The 19,307-nt window shown below is 34.1% G+C and overlaps 1 protein-coding gene across 4 annotated transcripts in view; it reads right to left on the bottom strand.

Annotated features, from left to right (window-relative positions):
- Bend6 (BEN domain containing 6) overlaps window positions 1–19,307 on the bottom strand; it is a 61,567-nt gene that overhangs the window by 23,481 nt on the left and 18,779 nt on the right. For all 4 annotated transcript variants that reach the window (XM_048805567.1, XM_015487950.2, XM_048805568.1 and 1 more), the window contains exons 2-3: window positions 12,204–12,423; window positions 1,041–1,218 (exon numbers count right to left, since the gene is read on the bottom strand). In XM_048805567.1, the coding sequence (XP_048661524.1) occupies window positions 1,041–1,218; window positions 12,204–12,323 (298 nt within the window). In that variant the 5' untranslated portion in view covers window positions 12,324–12,423. The remainder of the gene's footprint in view (window positions 1–1,040; window positions 1,219–12,203; window positions 12,424–19,307) is intronic.

Genomic DNA, 19,307 nt, shown 5'->3' with positions numbered 1-19,307 from the left:
TCTCTGTTTTTGTTTTTTTTTTTTTTTGTCCTGGGGATTGAACCCAAGGGCATTTTACCTCTGAGCTACATCCCTAGCACTATTTTTTTTCCTTTTCTTTTTTTGAGACAAGTTGTATTAAGCAACACTAAACTTTGAACTTGCCATCTTCCTTCCTCACCTCCTGAGTTGCTGGGGATTAAAGGTATGGGCCACCATGCCCCATGGAAACTACACTTTTTGAAAAACAGACTCTCAGATACAACATAGGATCCTACAAAAAGCCAAGTGGTTTTTAATTTGCCTAGGCTCCTCTTTTTCCTTTATGTGTCTCCAATGAAATGAAATTATTTTCCCAAACCAAGGTTCTCAATAGAAAAACTATTATGAAATCATTAATTCCAGTGGTTTCCATAATAGATCACACCAAGCCTCATTTTCTAGGGCATTCTCTAGCAAATACATCTGAGATATGTGCATCATGAGCACCCCAACATATTTACTCTCTCTGACTAATGTTTTCTCTCTAGGGCCTAGGATGTAAGTGGCTGACATTAAATGCTCAATAAATACTTGTTGAACATTAAATGTGTTGAACATTGTTAAATGAATATAATATTTGGTATTCTGTAGGAAAAATCTAAATTTTTTGAACAATAAACTAGATGCTTCAAAAGAGTGCTGCCATATTTAAATTTCATAATGGTGATTTTCTTAAAGTGCGATTTTTAAGCTCTCTAAGGTACCGGTTTTCTTTTTCATTCTTTTTTTTTTTTAATTCTTGCATGAGAATTGAACCAGGGGGCACTTAACCACTGAGTCACATCCCCAGCCCTTTTTATTTTTTATTTAGAGATGGGGTCTCTAATAAGGTTGAGTTGCTTAGCGCCTCACTAAATTGCAGGAGCTGGCTTTGAACTTGTCATCCTCCTGCCTCAGCTTCCCAAGCTACTGGGATTACAGGCATAAACCACTGGGCCCGGCACTTTTTCATTTCCAATTCTTTTCACTGATTATACATTTTCCCTTTCATCTAAAATGCCAATTTTCTCAAAGTTTACCTTGTAGCATGACCAAAGACTGTCGAAGCCGGCTGTTTTCTTTCCGGGTGTTTGTTAGTTTTTCTTTCAGGTTTTTTATCTTGGCACATAATTCCTCCTTTGATAATTCTGCTAAGGGTGCTTCATCCTCACTGGAGCTCTCCCCAGGCAGAAAGGCATTTCCCGAATATGGATCTCTCTAAAATGCAAGGCAGGCACAAGAAGAGAAGTTTCACAGCTCCTTTAACGGTTTATCCTATGTTCTGTATTCTGAAGAGGTTCATTCAAGACTACACACTCCTGTTCCCACAGGCACTTCCTGCAACCATGCAGCCCAGCAGCTTTAAACCCCACCATTCAGAGGAACTCAGGATGAGGGGAAAACAGTGCCTCCGACAGCGTGGAAATCAGGATTCTAACTTTCTGTGTCATTTTAGTGAAAAATAAAAAGTAGAATAGTCGTATAACAGACTATAACCAATAAGTGCACCAGGTCTCCTCTGAGATGTGGCCTGTTTCGAGGCAAATACTTCACAATCTGAACCTCACTTCCTTCATCTGTGAATACATAGATAAAAATCATGCAATAAAATAGGAAAATCTAGCAAGATGGCAGGATATACAATAGTTACTGCTTCTACATACCAGCTACAATTAGCACTGTAGTGCTATAAGAACACTATTTATTAAGTCAGGACAGTAGTTACTGTGGGGACCAGTGAGGAAAAGTAGCAGAGAGGAGCATGAGGAGAACTCTGAGATGCAGGTGATGTTCTAATTTCTGGCATGGATATGTTCAGTTTGTGATAATTCATTAAGCTGTACATTTCTGACATGTGCAACCTTCTATATGTATATTGTACTTCCATAAAATGTTTTAAAAAATATCTCCAAGAAGGGGCTGGGTTATGGCTCAGTGGTAGAGTGCTTGCCTTGCATGTGTGAGGTCCTGGGCTTTATCCTCAGTACCACATAAATAGTACCTTTTGACAGTTTCCAATCCATATAGCCTAAATATTTCATATTTATGCTTAATTCTTGTTTTGAGAACAAGTGTAATTAATGCATAGCAAAAAAGTGAAAGATCTCTATGAAGAAAGTAAACAAGCTGTACTAAAAGATGATGTCAATGTACACAGTTATCATGTTCAGAGATAAAATATTTCATTTAAAAAGTAGTAATTATCCCTAAATTGAACTTTAAAGTTAATGCAATTTCAATAAAAATTTTAAAAACCTGGAACTTAATAAATTGATTCTGAAATTCATCTAAAAGAACAAAAGCCTAAGAATATCCAGAGAAATCCTGAAGAAATATATGAAATGAAACAGGATCTTTCTTTACAAATGCAAGGGTTTACTAAAAATATAGAGCAATTAAAACAGCATGGCATTGGTATGGAAACAGATAGCATGACCAAAAATAGAGAGGCCCCAAATAGATGCATGCACATGAGGAACTTCTTATAGGACAGAGTGGCATAGCAACTCACCCGTTGTTACGGTTTGGATAAGAGGTGTCCCGCAAAAGCTCATATGTGAGACAATGCAAGAAGATTCAGAGAAGAATGATTGGGTTACCAGAGCATTGACCCAATCAGTGGATTAATCCTTTGATGTGATTAACTGGGTGGGTAACTGAAGGTGGATAGAGTGTGGCCAGATGAGGTGCCATTAGGGGTGTGGCTTTAGGGTATATATCTTGTATCTGGTGAGTGGAGACCCCTTTCTGTTTTCTGATCATCATGTGAGCCGCTTCTCTCTGCCACACTCTTCCACCATGATGTTCAGCCTCACCTTGAGCCAGAGGAATGGAGTCTGCTGTCTATGATTGTGACCTTTGATACTGTGAGCCCCCAAACAAACTCTTTTCCCTCTACAGTTGTGCTGGTTGGGTCTTTAAATAACAGCGATGAAAAAAGCTGACTAAAACACCCAAGAAAATAGGACTTGCTCAATACACGATGCTGGAAATACTGGCTGACCTTTAAGAGAAAAAGTAAAGAAAATGCATTCCTACCTTGGTGTATACACACACACACACACACACACACACACCACTTCAGATGGATTAAGAATTTAAACATTAAAAGTGAAAATTTAAGTTGTACAAGAAAATATACTCTTTAAGATTTCATCTCACTTAGGATGGCAGCTATTAAGAATACAAACAACAATAAGTGCTGGTGAGAATGTGGGGGAAAAGGAACACTCATACATTGCTGGTCGGACTGCAAATTGATGCAGCCAACATGGAAAGCAGTATGGAGATTCCTTGGAAAACTACCATTTACCCAGCTATCCCACTCCTCGGTCTATACCCAAAGGACTTAAAAATAGCATACTACAGGGACACAGCCACATCAATGTTTATAGCAGCACAATTCACAATAGCTAAATTATGGAACCAACCTAGATAACTTTCAGTAGATGAATGGATTAAAAAATGTGGTATTATACACAATGGAATATTACTGAGCAATAAAAGAGAATAAAATCATGGCATTTACAGGTAAATGGATGGAGTTGGAGAATAGAATACTAAATGAAGTTAGCCAATCCCCCCCAAAAAAAACAAATGCTGAATGTTTTCTCTGATAGAAGGAGGTTGATTAATAGTTGGGTTGGGAAGGGCAGCCTGGGAGGATTAGATGAACTCTAGATAGGACAAAGATATGGATGGACATCATTACCCTAAGTACACGTATGAAGACACGAATGGTGTGAATATACTTGTATACAACCAGAGATATGAAAAATTGTGCTCTACATGTGTAATATGAATTGTAATGCATTCTACTGTCATATATAACAAAGTAGAATAAAAATAAATAAAAAAGAAAATATAACTTGGGGCAGGAAAGAATCTTCAATATAATCATAATCATAATAAAAGATTAATGCATTCAATTACATTAAAAGTAAAAACTTTTATTCATTAGGCAACATTAAAAGGAAAAGACTGATCACAATCAATAGAAGATATTTGATTTGTTAACTGACAAAGTTGTGTGTTATGTATAAATATTTATATATATATGTAAACATGTGTGTGTATGTATGTGTATATATATATAATATATATATAATTCCCCACAAATCAATAAGGAAAATAAAGCAGCAACTTAATAGAAAAATAAGTGATTGAGGGGGATAGTAGAGGATAGGAAAGGCAGCAGAATACAACAGACACTAGTATGGCAATATGTAAATCAGTGGATGTGTAACCGATGTGATTCTGCAATCTGTATACGGAGTAAAAATGGGAGTTCATAACCCACTTGAATCAAAGTGTGAAATATGATATGTCAAGAACTATGTAATGTTTTGAACAACCAACAATAAAAATTAAAAAAAAAATAAGTGATTGACATGAGTAAGCATTTTATAGACGAGATAACACATATGGCCACCGAGTATAAAAAAGATGTTCAATCTCATTAGCAATCAGGAAAAAGAAGATCAAGATCACAATCAAATATATTTTGGGCAAAAATTAAGGAGTTTGACACAACTAAGCATGGAATGTGGACATGGATCACTGGAATTGCCCATATTTGCTTATGGAAATAAATTTGGTATACTACTTTGGAAAACAATCTGACATTATCCCATAAAGTTTAACATTCGTCTGCCCTCTGATCTTGCAATTGATCCCTGGGTCTACATATGAAAGAGACTTAAGTATATGTATAATAAGAAATATGTCCAAAGCTTTCAGTAGCAACATGGTTCATAATGATGAAAATATTAAAACACAATTGCCTATTGACAGGACAATGGATAGGTGAGTAGTGCTGAAGTCACACAGTGGGATTTACCCAGAATTGAAAGGGAATAAATAATTGCCTTTATGAATTAATCTCAGTAAAATGTTGAGGGAAAAGAACATGTCCCAAATGTAAATGTATAATATAATATAATAAACTTTTTGTAAAGTTAAAGAAGAAATAAGCTAGTAGCATATGCCTGTCTTCCTATCTTCTGAGAGGCTGAGGCAAGAGGACTGCTTGAGCCCAGGAGATGAAGGCCACTGGGAAACAGTGAGATCCCATCTCAAAATAAATAAATAAATAAATAAATAAATAAATAAATAAACCTAATTATATATTTTAACACATATATACATATTATTGAATAGATATTTGTGTGTAATGAGACAATATGTATGCATGATTTCAGTTTTATAAATTTTTTAAAAGTGGGCTAGATGTAAAAAAGAATGACTTTATGACTTTTTCTGATAAATGGATGGAGCTAGAGATTATCATGCTAAGTGCAATAAGCCAATCAAAAAAAACCAGAAGGCCAAATGTTCTCTCTGATATGTGGATACTAACATACAGTAAGTAGGAGTAGGGGAGAATAGAAGTTCATTGAATTAGACAAAGGGGAATGAAGGGAAGGGAGCAGGGATGGGAATAGGAAAGACAGTAGAATGAATCAGACATAACTTTCCTGTGTTCATATAGGAATATACCACCTGTGAAATTCCACATCATATACGACCACAAGAATGGGGTCCTAATTAGAATAAGTTATATTCCACATATGTATAATGTATCAAAATACACTCTACTGTCATGTTATCTAAAAAGAATAAATAAAAATAAAAAAAAATTTTCAAAAAAGTGGGCTAGGGACACAACTTAGTGATAGAGCACTTGTCATCATGAATGAGGCCCAATCCCCAGCAGTGCAAAAAATAAGTCTTACAAGAAAGTAAATTATACATGAGATTGACTATGATTATATCTGGATTGATACAGGCAGGTAGGAGAGGAGTATATAAGTAGTCATAAGTTATGATAAGGTAAAATTTTAGGTATTAAGATGGGCAGCAGTTTTATTGGAGTTCATTATTCTTATTCTTTTTCTTTTGTTGTTATTGTTGCATGTTCTAGGAATGGAGCCCAGAGCCTGTACATGCTAGGCAAGTGCACTATCACTGATACATCCCCAGTTCTCATTAATTTCAAAATTAAAAAATAAAATAACCTAGGACAATATTTAGAGTAAAACCTGGCATATTGCATTGCACATAATAGACATCCAATAATCTTATTGTGCTGGAAGACAATATATTTTCCTTCTTTTTAGTTCACCCCCATTCTGCATTTCTTTCCCTAATCTCCATTCTTAGCCTCGCTGTCAAGACTATGGCATGAAACCAATTTGGGGCTTATTGCACCAGAGAAAAGAGAGAGCAGATTGTTAGAAGGAAACATTCACATTTACCTTTTATTTTAAAAATAGTTTTTAATGTCAATAATAAGACAATAATTTGAAGACACTGGAGTTGTAAAATCCAAGCTGTGTTGATACTTAACCTTTTTTTTTTTCTCTACCAAGCTGGAGAATTGAAGTACTAACTGGAATTTGTAAATATCAAAACCCAGAAGCCTAAAGCTTAAAAAAAAAAAAAAACACCTGAGAGTAATAGAAATAAAGGTTATACCATAAAGAAAGTTCCTGCTGCAGAGAAGAAAAAGACATTATGATGCTGAAAGAGGCTGGGAAATAAAGAATTGAAATGGCAGGGAATTATGTTCAAATGTCTGTACTCTACTGTCCCTGCCCTTTAGGGGATTTAAGAAGTTGGGGCACATCATATAAACATTCAGATAACGGGGGCAATCCCAAAGCACCAGGGATAGCTCCTTGCTTCTTTGTGCAGTCTAAGCTCCTTGAAGAGGCCCCATGTCCAGTGTAACTTCAGGGTATCATGGTGATTTTCTGGGCCCATAGATCAGAAATAGTCAATTTGGTTTTCAGAAAAATGGAGCAGAGATAGCTCCCCAGACTCCCTGGTATGAATGCAAAGCAGCTACAGAATCCAAAGGATCCTTGTGTCCTGGTCAGGAGATAGGAAAGTGCTAGGGAAACTAATGAAACAAATAGCTTAGAGTGTAGATCAGAGGCCACATGGTGCCAGAATCTTGTGGAAGGTGGTAGTGGGTACCAGGATGGCAAACTTCAGCAGCAGGTACCAATAAGATCCCCAGTGGACCTGGAAGAACTAGCTCATCAGCAACATTTAATGACACCTAGGAACAACACAGGAAAGTAAGAATCTTAGTAGAAGACTGGAGACTCCTGAAAACTTGAATCATGTCTTTAGGAAAAAAAAGTAGAAAGCAGAAGAGGACAAAAATATAGGACTGATTGAAGCTTAAATCCTAAAGTGACTGAGATAATGACTAAAAGGGACTTTTAAAGACTAGAACACAAATTGTAGGGTGATGATGATGATGATGATTCAGGAATGGATAATTAAAAGCCAGATGAGATCAGTTAGAGAAAAATTCATTTGCACTTTTGTATGATTTATGATATGTATATTCAACCTTTATTTTATAAACAAATATCAGTATATGCATATATATTTTATTATTATACAAATGCTTGCATGTGTATATGTACATATAATATATATAACAGTAGTGGATATATATGTAATAGTAATAATGTAAATTACTATTCTTTGTGGGCAAATAGCTAATGTACTCACATAAGATGTATAAATCCTAAGAGAAAAAGTGATGTATTTAATTAAATATAAATGAAAGATTTTTCAAAAATTGAAGGATACCTATTGAGACCCTAATTCTATGCATGATAATTGGAAAAAAATAGAATGTATGGTCTTGTTCTCGCCAGCAAGTATTAGAAAGAAAAGGAATCAGGTCAAAGTAAATCCATTTGTAAGTACCAATGGAAGGAAGAAGATAACTGTTAATACACAAATAGAAACTGGGAGAAGATATTTGTAATATCTCAAACCTAAATCACAGTAGGCTAATTTCTACAATAGATAAAATATTTATATTAAGAGTGGGATAAAAAACCTACCAGAATAGACCAAGAAACCCAAAAGAAAAGACAAAAACCCAACAGAAAAATGGACAGTGGTAGAAACTACTAGCTATATGTATCTTTTGTCCCATTTTTTCTCTGGTAACAGGGTTCTACCTGACTGTCTATGCTCCTGCCAACAGAATAGGAGCAGAAGCTATGTGCGCCACTTCTGGTCCATAACCCTAAGAAAATGAGCATGTCTTCCCCTGCTGATTCTCTTTCTTCTGAGAGAAAAAGAGGATCTGAAAGTGAGAGTAGTCATATTAGATGCAGAGGCTGCAAGTTGAGGAAGGTAGATAAACAAGGTAAGAGGGATTTTCATTATTGTGGAGCTGCCGTTTCAGCCCCAGACTGCTCTCACTATTGTATAATAATAAACTTCTATTTTATATATTGTTATTAGGGTCTTTGTTACAGTCTTTGTAACACATATCACAACTAATCCATAATGGGTACACAGAAGTAGGAATACCTAAAACTTGAAATATGTTTAAAATAATTAAAGTTCAAGTGCTGGGCAAAAAGGGTGAGGGTGTGGCATGCTGGAAAGCCACTGACTTTGTTAGACCTTGGTGACATTTTTGGTAAAATGGTCACCTGGAATACTTTTGAAGTCAAACCACATGCCTAGAGAGCCTGGAAAAAGAGCTGTGGTGTGTTTCAGATACTTCATGTCAGAGCTAGCTAGCTTGCAAGCACATAAAAAATGTGCAGCAGATAGTCTAAATTAACTGAGTTTGGCAATGTTAAATCTTCAAGGGTTTGGGGAAAATTTTTACTTCCATATCTAAATAGCAGGAGATAAGACTGTAACCTCAAGGCTTTCTCAGGAGCTTGTCTTTATATGTTCTCTGGCAGACAGTGGTATCCAGCCCAGTAAAAAGCTTTAAATTCAAGGTGTTACCTTCAAGATTTTTTGTTTGTTTGTTTCAGATGGCTGTGAGGTAACTGTCATAAATCGGAAAGAAAAGACGAGAAAAGATGCCTTAAAAGAAGAGCGTTTTCAGGCCTAAAATCTATGACCAAATAAGAGCTCTGACTATAGTGAACTGCAATGAAATCAAGTAGAAATATGTAGTTTGGAAAGCTATGGTTTTTGAGGAAAAAAATTGCTGACGAAACCACACAACTGGCTTATAAGAGCATGTGACTATTTTACCCCTCCAGCAACCCTGAGTTCCCCCAAATCTGCACTAGTAAATTATAACAATATTTTCACTGATTCATTTGTTAAAAATTAGAAAAATGGATATTAATGCTAAATGTTAGTAGGGAAATATAAATATAGGAACCCATTATGCATTACTGCTGGGCATGTAGACTGATGTGAACATTCTAAAAAGCAATTTTATAATATTTAGTCAAACGAACTAGAAATACATATGTAAACCATAATCATCCTCCTATGTATTTACCCCATAGAAATTTTCAAAATCTCTTTTAAAAACAATTTTTTTTAACTTGGTGATGGACCTTTATTTCATTTATTTACTTATATATGGTGATAAGAATCTAACCCTGTGCCTCACACATACTAGGCAAAATGCCCTACCACTGAGCTGCAACCCCAGCCCCACACTGTCTCTTAAAGGGACATGTATGAGGATTATTTTATTGATGCTAGGGAAAATTTAAGTGGTCATCATTGGAGAAAAGGATAAATAAAAAATGGTACCATGCAGCTGTTAGATGCAATGGATGAGATGTACATGTAGCAATATAGATAGATGCTAAAAATATTGCTATGAAAAGAACCTAAGTGTCCATCAATGGATGAATGGATTAAGTATATATATATATATACACACATATATATTATTATTATTATATATGGCACATACATATATACACATGTGTATTTGTATATATAAGTGTACCATAGTTTATTTACATACATGTACCATACTTATAAGTATGTGCCATAATTTATATACATAATGCAGACATACATATATGTATATATGCATGTATATATGTATAATGCATGTATATATGTATAATGCATGTATATATGTATGTACACAGTATATATGTATATGTATGCAATTCAGCCTTTAAAAATAAGGAGATTGGGGGGTTGCTGGGGTTGTGGCTCAGTGGTAGAGTGCATGCCTAGCATGTGTGAGGCATTGGGTTCAATTTTCAGTACCACATATAAATAACTGAATGAAATAAAGGTCTATCAACATCTAAAAAAATTTTTTTAAATGAGATCTTGCTATTTGCCACAACATATATGAGCCCGAAGGACATTGTGTTAAGTGAAATAAGCCAGACACAGAAATAAAAAATACTACATAGTATTGCTTACATCTGCAGTCTAAAACAAAACAAACAAGCAAACAAAACCAGTGACAGAGAACAAACAGTAATCCCTTCAGTGGCAGGAAGAATAGAGATTAGGAAATTAGGAGATTAGACCAGAGGATACAGATCTGAACAAGTCTAGAGATCTGATGTATAACATGAGGACTATAGGTAATAAAACTACTATATTTGAGATTCATGCTAAATGAGCGGATTTTAGCTGCTTTTGTCCTAAAAACAAACTAAAATGAATAATTCTATGAAATGATGGTAGTGTTAATTCGTTTTACTCAGTAACCTTTTTATTTTTTAGATGTATCCCATAACAACATGTTGTATACCTGAAATTTTATAAATAAAAATTATTTTTATAAAGCAATACTGATGGAAAAATCAGAAACAAATTAAGAGTTATAATATAATATCAATGTACTACTAAATGATGTATATATAAGTTTATATAGTGCATTGTAGATCACATTAAGAAAAAGATTAAAAAGAACCCCATTCATCACAGGGGACTAATAAAGATTGGTGCACACAGACGGTGGAATAGAGCTATCTATTAATGGAAAGAGCTTCAAAATATATTAAGTAATAAAGCAAAGTACAAAGCAGTATATATGGTATGTTCCTTTTTTGACCCAAAGAGAGATAAGGATATCTATTTATATTTGCTTTATTTGAACAAAGAAATGCAAGAAGGATAAACAAGAAAGCAATACACATGGTTACTGTAGTGGGGATGGGGTTTGGGCATGAACAGAGTGAATAGGAGACAGGAATATAAGGATTTTTCATTGTCTTTAAAAATATTTTAAACCATAATAATGGAGTATTTATTTAACAAATTAAGTAAAAATATATGAATATAAAACACTGCATGTTAGGGTCTGTAAACAAGTCAAGATGGCGCCTGGCATTTTGCAGAGGGAGTGGTTTGTGAAGTAACGCCAGCGAGCCATTAAGTGTGGAGATTCCTTATTGGTTGACTGCTGTATCTAGTTTATGTTAATTAAGATAAGCTGTGTGTAATGTATATATATCCCTCCTGTCCTACAATAAACGGCTCCCACTCCTGCTGTATCAATGTACACAAGTTCCTCATCCCTCCCCCCCCACCCCGTTAGTTTGCTGCAGCCGGACTGCAGCAACTGCATGTATTACAAAGTCATACACAAATACATGTATTATAGTGACAAATAAAAAAAATACAGAATAAGCACATTGATTGACTGTCCAAACTTTACAGGAGGGGAATGGGATGATGAGGATGGGCCACGAATTGAAATCTAAAAAGAAAAGCAAATAGAGTGTCTTAAAGAAGAGGTATTCCAGCTAGGTACATTGGCGCAGGAGCCTGAGGCAGGAGAGTCACAAGTTTGAGGACAGCCTCAGCAATTTAGTGAGACTCCGTCCTAAAATAGGAGGAAGAGGAGGAGAAGGAAAAGGGGAAGGGGGAGGGAGAAAGGGAGGAGGAGAAGAGGAATAGGGAAGAGGAAGAAGGAGGAGAAGGAAAGGAAGGGGAAGGAGAAAAAAAGTTCTAGGGATATATCTCAGTGGTAGAGCATCCCTGGGTTCAATCTCTAGTATCAGGCGGGGGTGGGGGGGGAGGGATGAGGAACTTGTGTACATTGATACAGCAGGAGTGGGAGCCGNGGGGGGGGGGCGGTGGCGTTGGGATTCGGGGAGAAAGAGGTATTCCAATTTCTCCAATATATTTGTGAAAGGAAAAAATGTTTTCTGACAGTTTGCTGACTTTTAATTTCCCAGAATTTTAAGCAAAGTTTTAACAATGGCATATTTGGCCACAATTAAACAGAGGCAGGCTTATTGATTATCAAATGTTTCTAACTCTTCCTATCTAAGATTGAGAGGAGAACATGACACTACATTCCCTTGACTGAATACAGAATTTAAAGGAAGAATAAATTAGTAGAACAGAAGAAAGAACTGATAAATTAAAGAATTATGGTTGAGCTACTTAATAAAATTGAATCAAGGTAAGAGAGAACCAACCTGTCCTTTTTCCATGTCACTATTTGGATTTTCTGAGTCCATTGTCTCTGTCCTTTTCCTCTTTCCTTTTCTAAAAGCTTGGATATTGGTAATTTCATCTGTCTGCAAGATCTTCTGCATTTTCTCAATTAGTTATCAAAGGTTTTCTGAAACAGTAGGAGGAAGGAATGCCCATGTAGACGATGCTACTCTGGATGAGGCCCCAAAGTTAATGATTTTCCTTAAAAACAAAAACAAAAAAAGGAACACAATATGTTTACAACTCTGCTTCACGATGGCACTACTCTCTCAGGCAAACTATTACTAAATGCTTCCTAGAGTTCTTTCTTTCACTGACAATTAGGACACCTTTTCATTTGATTCAGAAATTCAATTTCATTATCATCACAAGGGTGTTCACGATATGATTTGCAGAAAGCTGTCACAAAATTAAATAGTGTAAACATTTTTTCATTTTTGTATTTTTTTGTCTGACAAAAAGTCTAAAAATGAGAAGTCTGAAAAATTATAAACATTATAAATTTATATAAATAGTATCACAGAGACAGCTGAAGTTATATATTTTAACAGCAGAACTCACCAGGACCAAAGACCTAAATATTCCAGGGAGAACAATAAAAATTACTTAGAAGTTTTTGTTGTTTTTAACAGAAAATCATGAAGTCTTGAGAGGGAACTAAAGAATTGTAACATTAGGGTTGAAATTATTTGAATTTTGATATGTACAAATGATGCAGTACCTTGGGTCTGAAATCCTTTGTACTTGAATGTATTGGTGTGTTTTCATGAGCTAAACATTTAAGTATAAATGATAAAAATTTACCTATAGGGCTGGGGTTGGGGCTCAGTGGTACAGAGCTTGCCTCACATGTATGAGGCACTGTGTTCGATTCTCAGCAACACATATAAATAAATGAATTTTTTAAAAGACTTTACATTAAAAAAAATTTAACTATGAAAGGGACTGAGCTTAGACATCTTCAAGAAATATGTGGACTGTTGCGCAAAAGATAACATTTTGCTTCTTACCAAACTATACTGAGTAGCCAGGCATAGTGGCACAAACCTGTAATCCCAGCAGGTAGGAGGTTGAGAGGCAGGAGGATCATGAGTTCAAAGCCAGCCTCAGCAACTTAGTGAGGCACTAAGCAATTCAGTGAGAACCTGTCTCTAATAGAATATAAAAAAGGCCTTGGGTGTGGCTTAGTGGTTAAGTGCCAGTACAAGAAACAACAATAACAGCAACAACAAATAAATTATACTGAGTAATTATATTAGAAAATATGCTTCTTTTAAATGAAAATCACCACACTCTATCCCAAGAGTAAAAACAATGTTTGGATGTCTTGCCAAAATTGCTGTGATTCTTTTTTGGAAACTTTTCTTAGGCTTTCAAATACATTAATAGTATGTGAGCTTACACATAGGAACTGCCAAATCTGACTCACAAACATTAGAGATCTTACCCAATATTGAGCTTTACTAATAATTTCAAAGTTATAAGCAATAAACACATACAGGTAAAGTAGGGAGAGGTCTAGTACATCCTGCTGTAGAGGTCTAGTACATCTAGTTCTTCCTTCTCATATCATGCATGAACTCTGTGGTCCAGACTACTTAGTGAGACTTCAATGAGGGTCACCTCATACAATGGGGAGTGCTGAAGTCATAGCATATATTCATTTTATATTTCAGAGTTGAATAGCTTGCATGACATTCTAGAGGGAGGGATAAATCCAAATTCCAAACTGATTCTATACTATTAATGTATTTGAAAGCCTAATTGCCACCAGCAATCCTAAACCAAGGATATACTGTTAAAAGCATTCCATAGATGCAAACTTTCTTCCCAGTAAATATAATTAGTTGACAAACTATATCTGTAAAGGACTTACATAATAAATATTGTGGGCATTGCAAGCCAAGGGACAAACATGAATATAACATATCAGTTTATACAAGAGAGGAAATAAATTTTCACAAAATTCAAAATGTAATAATTGAATAGGACTTTTTTATAAGACAAATTTACTAATGTAAAGAGCAGAGTTTTAGGGGCTGGGGATGTGGCTCAAGTAGTAGTGCGCTCGCCTGGCATGCGTGAGGCACTGGGTTCGATCCTCAGCACCACACAAAAATAAATAAGTGAAATAAAGATATTGTGTTCAACTACAACTAAAAAATAAATATATAAAAAAGCGGAATTTTAAAAAATAACATTTTGCTTAATTTGGGTTCCAAATTGTTTTGCTATCATCAAAATCAATTGTAAATGCTCATCTTTTAAGGCTGACCTGTAATGAGCTTTTGCATATTTCATTTTTGAAGATGTTATCCACACTGATAGGTTCTGGAATATGTTGATATTAATCTATGAGCTTACAATTTTGTTAATTGAGATAAAATTTACATAAATAAAATTCACCCTCTTAACCATTTAAAAGTGTGTATTCAATGATTTTTTAAAAATGTATTTGCAATATTTTAAAACCATTACCAGGAGATCGTTACTTCTCGATATGAGTTTAAAATTTTAAGTGAACATATTTATCTCTTAGAAGACCATTATAAAACTCTTTTAAATTCTTCTCTTGATATATGCCTTTCAGTATCATTATCTTACAGATTAATACTTCTAATTAAAAGTTAGAGGGAAGCTCCTTAATTACTTAGTAAAATGACTTGAAATATAGAAATTTTCTTTGCATTTGCTTTGAAGTTTGAAAGACAGTGCTGGAACTATAATTTGAACTTGAAAATATATCAATTGCAAATATAAGAGAGAATAAAGCTTTCTTCTTTTAACTTTGGCAATAGGAGAAGTGTATAAGGCAGTTTGACATTTTTTTTAAATATTTTTTTTTAGTTGTAGATGGACACAATACCTTTATTTATTTATATTTATGTGGTGCTGAGGATCGAACCCAAGGCCTCATACATGCTAGGCAAGTGCTGGTACCACTGAGCCACAACCCCAGCCCAGTTTGACATTTTTGAGACACAAATTGTTACTGAAATGAATTAACCTCAGTATACACTTTGCATATAAGTGTTTTGTCATGCAATTTTGATTATAATTTCTTAATAAATTCATTTAAGAAACATTATCAAGTCTATAACAAAAGTTAATTTTCAAAGTAATTTAGTGTTCCATGAGTGACCAAGGGCAGTTCTCATTCTCAAAAATTTTAGTCTTTGCCCTGAACTCAAATACATGCAATAAAGACTCTGTCACTATTAAGCCATTGAAATGATATGTAGTAGGGAAAGTGAGAGTATTTTTCTATGTCTATTCAAATTGAGGGGGAGGGACTGGGGGACTGAACCCAGGACCTCATACATGTTAAGTGCATGCTCTATCACTGAGCTACACTCCCACACTTTCCAACTTTTGTTTATGAAAATATTCAAGGAGCTAATAATGGTTGAGTTCAGAAGCATGATGTTCACTATTAAATCTAATGGATCAAAAATACATGATATTTTCAGAAAATACCAAAGTGATCTTAAATGTTCTTTCTTTTTTGTGGTGCTAGAGATTGAATCTAGGACTTCACATGTGCTAGGTAAGTACTCTACCACTGAACTATATGCTTATCCTTTAAACTTTATATGGAAATGCAAGAGACTCAGAGACTTAGAGTGGCCAAAACAATCTTGAAAAAGAATAGTCAAATTTGTAGAGACAGAAAGTAGATTAGCGGTTTCTTAGGGTTCGGGAATAGGTAGGGAGGGGTAATGCATATAAAGTTTCTTTTAGAAGGGAAAAGTGTTGAAATAATTGGATTGTAGTGATACTTGAAAATTCTATGAATATGCAAAAATTTAAAAATTATAAAGCACACTGAATTGTGTACTTTAAATGGGTGAATTGCAGGGTATGTAAATTATATTTCAATAAAGATTTTTAAAAAACACATAAAATAGGTTCTAATATTTTCTTCAAAGTGTCTGCTGATGAATAAAAAATTAATAACCATATATTTTCATAAACTTTGTAAATTTGTCTTTCTGATTCATATATATTTTTACCACCGTTATATCACATCTTAGTATGTTTCACTTAAGGTTGTATTACATTAGTGTTTTCTTAATATCTTTGAAAATATTCTTGCCCATAGTTGTTTTAAAAGACTATTTACAGGGGCTAATTTTTTAGTTACTTTAAATTCAGCATTTGTTCCTCAAATAAAACACAACTGAGCAGTAACTTCTGTTGACTCATCTCTAACCAAGAAAATCTCATAGTCACCTGCCTTATTTTATAATTATTGTACTGATCCTATGTCCTCAACTCTTTGAGCAACTATTTTTGTTTAAAGACTAATAGTCTTAAGTCAGTTTATTTTTTTTCCTGGATAAAAGCATGATTTAATTAACTTACTATCAGTGAATGGCTTTCCTTGCTTTACAAATAAATGAGCTACTAAGAAATTTATTTTGGTTGCAGAATCACTTCCATTATTTATTTTGTGAAGAAATTTTGTTGTGATATAATTTGAGATATTCCTTTAAATTTTCCCAAATTTTCTGGCTGCTGTTTTCTTAGAAATAATGTAATGAGTATTTAGTCTGGTAAATTTGACATGTTTTGTTGCACAGTTATAGTATCATTGTATAATAAAAACAGCGCTTTGCCATCAAATTTGATAACAAAATAATCCACACTCCACTCTGCTTTAAAAGCACTAAGTCCAGATTTATCTTTTTTTTTTTCCCTTTCTTGTTTTGACATGATTGGCATGCACTGGTTATGAAAGAATAAAATGTCATGGTATGACAATATGCATATCACTCAAAATGTTGTCAAATTATTGTAAGTGCATCATTGCAATTTGTGGTACATTGAGAAGCACAATAAAGCAATGAGATTGCCCCATATGATTTCTGTCATAATTACTTAACTATTTTCTCAGAGCATAAAAGCAGCCACTGGCAATACATAAACATAGAGTGAGGCTGTGTACCAATTCAAGTTTGTTTATGGACACTGAAACTTCACTTTTATATAATATCCATATATCATAAAATGTTATTTTGTTATTCATTTAAAAATTTTAAAACTGTAAAAGACATTCTTACCTTATAGGCTGTACAAAAAAAGGTGGCTGGCAGATAAGCCATAATTTACTAAACTCTGATTTAGAGGTCCAGTTATCATTTTTAAAAGGAGTTTATATAATATCATTTGGCTTCTTTTATTTCATTTTCATTTCTTTTTCCAGGGAGCAGGCCAGCTGCTTTAACTCCTTCCTCTCCAGTACCTTACATTACTGCACATTATCACTAACAAATTAAAAACAGTGCTTCAGAAACAACCGTGTATAGCCTATAAAACTCTAACCAAAATTATTATTTGATAAAACTGGATTTTATCAGATATAACTGTAGAGACTGTTAACCTATTTAGTGATAATGACAGATGCTAGAATCCTGGTTCACTTGGATTTTTAACAATTCAGGGTTATGTGGAGATTCATTTTCTCCACAATTGAAAAGACAAGATTATTTGCCTCTAGGCAGGTTCTCTCAACACATGTCTCACTCCCTCCTTTTGTTGTTATGTTTTTTCCAACTAATCATGACACTTTCAGTAAACCCAAGGTAGTGAAGTAGAGCCCTTATTCCTGCAATTTATTTTTTACTTATTCATAAAATAGATCAATACTCCACTTGAAATTTCACTTATACTATAAAACTACTTGGTAACTCCCTGTCTTTTCTATGATTTCTCCTCTTCTCAACTGTACAAGCTTGTCTGTTAAGAAGAAATAAAATCTTGCTATGCACTGAATTCTGTCCCCTACCCATTTGTATGTTGAGACTTATCCCCCAATGTGACTCTGATTGAGGATAGGGACTGTAGGAGGTAATTAAGTTTAAATAACATTGTAAGTATAGGGCCCTAGTGCAATAGGCTTAGTAGCCTTATAAGAAGAGGAAAAGAGAGAGATCACTCCTCTTTCTTTGCCATAAAGGATGCAATGAGGAAGGAAACTGTCTGATGAGCCTTAATCTTGCACTTCCCAATTTACAGAACTGTGAGAAATAAACTTCTGGTATTAAAGTTACATAGTCTATGGTATTTGTTATGACAACCAGAACTTTACTAATACATTTCTACTGCAAAATGGAATGTCAGTTTTCTGCTGAGGATTTCAGAGTTTACGGTCCTATAGAAGGTGATAATTGAGAAGTCTATTTCTCTTCTTTTTATTTTGAAAGCAACAATGTTCATTATAAAATTGAAAAATCACACATAGTACATGAAATAAAGTATAAAAACCTTTTTTATAATTCTTCATATTACATAGATAGGTCTTCAATACTCACGATTTGTTACATTAAAATTTTATTCTTGTTAAATATTCCTTTTGGCTTGCAAATCATTAAAACCAAATTAATTATAAAACTCTCAAAACAAAACAAGGCAAATATTTATGCTATTGGATTTGATGATGATTTCTTGGCTATCACACCAAAAACATAGATAACAAAAAATATAGAAAAATTGAACTTCATAAAAAATGTTTAGATTTTGTGCATCAAATCATTATAAAAGGAGTAAAGAGGCAATCTGAATAATATGAGGAAATATTTCAAATTATGCATCTGATAAGGGATTAATAACCAGAATGTATAGAACTACTAAAATGTAACAAAAACCCAAACAACTAGACTCAAAAATGGGATTTGAATAGGCATTTATGCATAAAAGATATACAAATGGCCAATATTACATGAAAAGATGCTCATTATCTTTAATCATTAGAAAAATGCAAATGAAAATCACAATGAGATACTACCTTACATCCATTAGGATAGCTACTGATAAAAAGCCAAAATCAAAAGTGTTGGTGAGATATGGAGAAATGGGAACCACTGTGCACTGTTGGAAATGTAAAATGATATGGCTGCTATGGAAAATTAAAAAGCGAGGTCTTGAAGAGATACTTGTGAACCCATGTTCACAGTACCATTATTCACAATGGCTAAAAGGTAGAAGCAACCCAGTGTCCATCAACAGACAAATGAATAAGCAAAAAGTGGTACATATATATATATATATATATATATATATATAATTCAGCCTTAAAAAGAAAA

Source organism: Marmota marmota, unplaced genomic scaffold (assembly GCF_001458135.2).
Source record: "Marmota marmota marmota unplaced genomic scaffold, marMar, whole genome shotgun sequence".
Classification (NCBI taxonomy): Eukaryota; Metazoa; Chordata; class Mammalia; order Rodentia; family Sciuridae; genus Marmota; species Marmota marmota.
Note: the sequence above shows the minus strand (reverse complement) of the source record. Positions and strands in the feature narration are given on the sequence as shown.